Source organism: Loa loa, assembly GCF_000183805.2.
Source record: "Loa loa unplaced genomic scaffold supercont3.49, whole genome shotgun sequence".
Lineage (NCBI taxonomy): Eukaryota > Metazoa > Nematoda > Chromadorea > Rhabditida > Onchocercidae > Loa > Loa loa.
The window spans coordinates 124431-129507 of record NW_018108229.1 but is presented as its reverse complement, the minus strand read 5'-3'; the positions used below and the strand labels follow the sequence as shown (position 1 = coordinate 129507).

General features: G+C 36.6%; 2 protein-coding genes across 2 annotated transcripts; one reads left to right on the top strand and one right to left on the bottom strand.

Annotated features, from left to right (window-relative positions):
* Positions 1-341: 341 nt before the first annotated feature.
* LOAG_12490 (hypothetical protein) lies at positions 342-4029 on the top strand (the record flags this gene model as incomplete). Its single annotated transcript, XM_020448549.1, has 9 exons — positions 342-441; positions 793-950; positions 1060-1132; positions 1676-1812; positions 1979-2074; positions 2668-2769; positions 2883-3010; positions 3499-3547; positions 3772-4029. 9 exons carry the CDS (start codon positions 342-344, stop codon positions 4027-4029), a joined length of 1101 nt encoding a protein of 366 aa, XP_020301317.1.
* A 188-nt stretch (positions 4030-4217) lies between these two features.
* On the bottom strand, positions 4218-4382 carry LOAG_12489 (hypothetical protein; the record flags this gene model as incomplete). The annotated part of the gene is made up of 1 exon (XM_003148003.2): positions 4218-4382. The coding sequence occupies one exon, from the start codon at positions 4380-4382 to the stop codon at positions 4218-4220; it is 165 nt and encodes a 54-aa protein (XP_003148051.2).
* Between the last annotated feature and the right edge of the window lie 695 nt (positions 4383-5077).

The window sequence follows — 5077 nt, the reverse complement described above, 5'->3', positions numbered from 1 at the left end:
TTCCCGTTTTTATTTTTTTTTTTTTTTTTTTGAAACTTTGAAATGTGGGTTCAGACGAGAATAAAGAGGAGAAAAAAAAGGGGTGGAAAAAGGTAGCTAAGTTTCGTTATGTTTAACAAATTTAAAAAATCTCAATTACCTAAAACTGCTTGAATAAAACCCAAGGTGCACACTTTGCCCACCACATTTCTATTATTTAAGCTTGTCAGTGTCGGAGGACACCATTTTGGTTCAAATGTGTTTCATTCTATTCCGGATGATAAGTTTGGAAATAATTAACAGTGTATGAATGAAAGCTCAGCAAAGTAGTTTTTTTATCTGAAGAAAGACAAGGATAAAAGATGGATGGAAACACTGAATATGGACGCAGTATTCGTGATGATTCCTCAAGCGTGCATCCTAAACTGCGCGGTAAACGCAAAGCGACAGATGATCCCACCGGTGCGTGTTTCTATCATAGTCTTTTTACTCACGTGTCCGAATATAATTCACTTTGCAAATCCAGGGGATTGTGTATCTACCTAATTTGCTTTAGACTATCTGTTGCTCTACTTTGAATGTTTGAGCGGTCTTGGTATTAGCAGTTAAGCATCGCGTCTTCATTCTTCCTACAACTGTATTGTCGTCATAGATTTGGATTTCGTATAAATTTCCTTTGAAGTTAAATTTGACGAGAAAGGATATTGAATTCCTTATCTCAATTATTTTTTTTAATGGTCATGAAATACTTTTAAGACTAGTGTCTCAGGTTTCCGTAAAAGCAATTTTGTCAGAACAATTCAAGTTTCTTAGGAGCGAGAGGGTCTTTGGATTCGCCTCCTGCTTCATCGTCGCTGCTAGCCCAGCTGCATGCATCTTCCTCGTCTTCGTCATCATCGCAACCACAGCAGCAGCAGCAAACATATGGATCAGGTCCAACGGCAGCAGCGCCTCCGGGAATGACACTACAGGTGGTAAATACAAGACAGTTGCCGTCAACACCATTGAATATTCTCACCATGTTGGCCTCATGTATCAATGAAATAAACGTCTGTCATCACTGATCAGCATTAATTTCAGTTCGACACTCTTGCACTGATGGAACAGTTGAAAAAACGCAATTTAGGACTTGAAATACCAACTAATTTCACCGGTACTTTTTCTGAATTGATCATTTCCTTAAAGAAATGACAGGGTTTTATCGAGTTCTATGAGTTTTGAAATTCTTAATGTCCTCAAAATTATGTACATATCTTCCCCACACCCAAATATATATCTCTATCTCCACTCAGTTTAAACGATCATGGCATTCCTCGCCCTCACACCCTTTCGTTCAACTTCATCGGCTTTAAGGTAACAAATGGCTTTGAAACTGTTTTGGGATGATAAACATAAAGCAAGTTTAATAATACATTTCATAAATGATTTTGTAACCCTGAGCAGCTGCAGTAATAAGCTATAGCCTTTTGAAATTATCGATTTTGCATCAAGATTGAGGGTATTATTATTGCGATCAACTGTTTGTTTCCCGCTTATTTCCGATATTCACTGAATATTTTCTTATTTCAGAATTTGATTTCTTATTTCCTTAACTTTGAGGTTTTATGAATAAAATGATTTGCTCTGATAAATGAATACAGGAATCCAAAGTGTACTATCGATTACTCCAACAAGTACTCCGCCTGACTTTTTTCAGTGGAATCAATGAATGAAACAACAGTCAATTTGGAAGTGTGGAAAACAAGTCGTATATTGGCTCGTCCACCTGATATTGAAGGATATCTGCCAGCATGCATTAAAGGTGTCAGAGCAAACAAGGATGTTACCGTACAGGTTTGTCAAATATATGAACTCTTTTGAAACTGCTGCATCAAAGTCAAAGTCCGATATTCAAGAGAAGGAAGTCGACTTGTATTGACAAAAAAAAAAGTATTGACAAAACTGACAAGCTTCAGTCACGGGTCAGCTTGTTTTGGAAAGTTTCTAATTAAGTTTATAGTTTGACAATGGTATTGAACACGTATTCGAAGATGTGATAACATCATTGCGTGAATATCCTGACATACTCGCCGATCAAGCACCAAACCCTGATTCGGTAACTTCTCTAAAATCTCATTTAGGGTGAAGCGTCTTCTAGAGCGTTCATTTTTTTACGTGAAGAATTATTCTGTGAATATTTTAGCAAATACCCATCAGAATGCTTTTAATTACAGAGAGTGGATTACGTAAGATTAGGTTTTCCTAGATCTTTTCTTTCCCAAAAGAAACATAATTTTGAAAAAGCATTCTTCATTTCCGCAAGTAACGAGAGTAAGCATACGTCTAATATCGCAGCATTTTTATCTACGGAGATTCACATCGCTTTATTCAACCAAATTTCTACTTGAATTTGAAACACCCTTTAATTATTTTTATTGCGCTTATAGTAAAAATGTTTTTATTTTTATTGCGCTTACATGCAGAAATCTGAACTATTTCATGTTTTATTATCGGACGTTTTTCGTTGATCCACTGTTTACTTTGAGGTGTTGTAGGTCATTTCATTAGTTATTGCGTTGTCGAAGTTAGAATTCATTAGAAAAGCTAGCATTAAAAAATGAAAGTCACATTAGTGATGCAATTCAGTAAATGCTTCTTCCAGACTTATTGAATAGAATCGCCATGCAAAAGGCTGCTTTATTATTTCAGATTAATGTTGCGGACGTGGTTTGCGTGAAGTGGAAAAACGATGAGAACATATATCGTCTAGCTGAAGTGCTGAAAAAGACGACTTGGCCCATAATGTTCCAGGTCTTTTTTTTGAAATTTAACTGCATTTTTTATATCTACTGATGAATATAGTTAAAATGAAATCACAGTTCTGCAACGATTGAAATGTTTCAGCTGAAATTAAAATATTGCAGATGCGTCTACTTGTCGGTATTTCAACCGATTTTTGGTTTCACCGTGCAAGCATACGGTTGTTACGTCCACCGTGGTACGATGAGTTGAACGCCATGGGCAGTTACAGTAATTCGGTCGTCAAAAGCCGGTTCGTTCAAAACTGACTAAAAATAGACCAAAGGAAGGTAGAAAAAGAAAAAAATGTAAAAAAAAAGGCAAAAAGTGAAGTAGTAGGATGCTGGTTTTGCTTTAATTACAGAATGAAATGGATATGCCATGTTGAGGAGGTTGTATTTAAAGGTAAATAAAGCTTTTTGAATTAAGTAAGTTACAGTGATGAAAACGGTGGAACTTATTCGAACAGCTGTTCTGGAGTATTGGCAAGCGCAATAACACATTTTGCACCCCTAACCTTACCAAGTGTTGTTCAAACGACCTCATGCAGCCATCTGAGGCATTTTTTTTTCCCATTTCCAATAAAGAAGGATACTTTCGCACATTTTGATGTAGAAACAAATTGCACTTACCTTTAGGTAAGCGGAAATCTATATTAACACCGACATTTGCTATTTTCGGTTTTAAACATTTGTTCTAGTACAACGGAAAGTGAGCCTCAAACGCTGCAAAAAAAACCAGCTATAGTGATGCTGCAGATTCAGACGATGAACCGATGAAAGATGATCAGGTTAGCGCGTGCATTATAGCATCACTTATTCCATCTGTAAAGCTCAAATTTAAGAAATTTGTTAAAATTAAGATGACGTACTTGTCAACACGAAACCGTACTGCTTATCAACAAAAAACCCTACTGACTATCAACGTCTTTAAATTGTTGAAAAATTGGCAGAACATGGATTTGCTAGTTTACTTATTTTCAATAAAACTATTCTTAAAGAAATTATTATTAAGATTGACGGTACATCTGATGCGAACAATTTTTCGGGTAAATCAACGCCAAGGTCTGCTGTAGGAGCAACTGCTACGGAGCGAATGTCCGCGCAATTTTTTGGCCTAATACCAAACCAAACGGTTTCTGGTAACGCGACAACTTTTGATGAAGTCCAGCAAGTGCAAAAATGTGCAGCAAGTCAAGCTGTCTCAGCAGCTTGCGCCGCTGTCGTGCAGGTGAAACTTCGTGTCAGTTGTATGGAGCACACTATCCTGTAGGATCTGTTTGTCAAATCTTCATCCATATCAATACAGACAGATTTGAGGATGACTATCACAATGACCTCATTTGCAATGATTATATTCACGACTCCGTTGGCTATTAGCTGTTGTAGCAAGCATTAACAGCGTTGCACACTAACAGTATCACATGGGATTTCGACATGTTTTTGATATTATTGAGACCATCATGTCGTGCTATTACCCGTTACTCTTGGTCCATTTGCTTCTATCTCTTTACCATTACGTCTGATATCTCGGAAGTCAACTGAGTGACATGTTTTCTCCTCGTGAATACATTGAATGATTTCCATCGGTCTTCTTTTCGCGCCAGACTTTTCCCGAAGTCTCATTTCCATCTTCACCACCACTGAGGTAATGAACAATTAGATATGACCCTTCCGCGTTTTACCTTCTAGAATTTCGGGAGCGCTATAAGATTTGCACTTGAAGGTAAGCATACAAAAGCTTAGAGGCCAAGAATCATTCTGATTTTGAAATCTTTCTCAACTTTCCAACTAATAAAGGATCTTTATCAGCTAATAAATTCAAGGGTTAAGTGATGCTTCTTCATCGAGTAACTCTTGTTAAGCTCTAGGTTATTTAATATAAATCCGTATTTTTATAGGAGCTTGAAATTTTGATTCAAAAATGTTGGACAGCTTCTCGTTACCGATAAGAAAGATGTTAGAAGTTGATATTTCCTTACTCTCGTCTTAACAAGCGATTAAAAAGAAAGATATAATCTGTAATGTTAATATTAAAACCCAGATTTTTGCCGACCTCTTCGCCATCTTCGCTCTTGCCATTCATCATATGCATACCGAGGTGATTGGTGATAAATCTCGTCAGTAGTTTATAAATATGTCGGAAAATGAGATTATACATTTGTTATATATTATACATAAAATGAGATACATTATGCATATGAGATTATACATTAGATTATACACATTACATTAGTATTATACACACACACACACACACACACACACACACACACACACACACACACACACACACACACACACACACACACACACACACA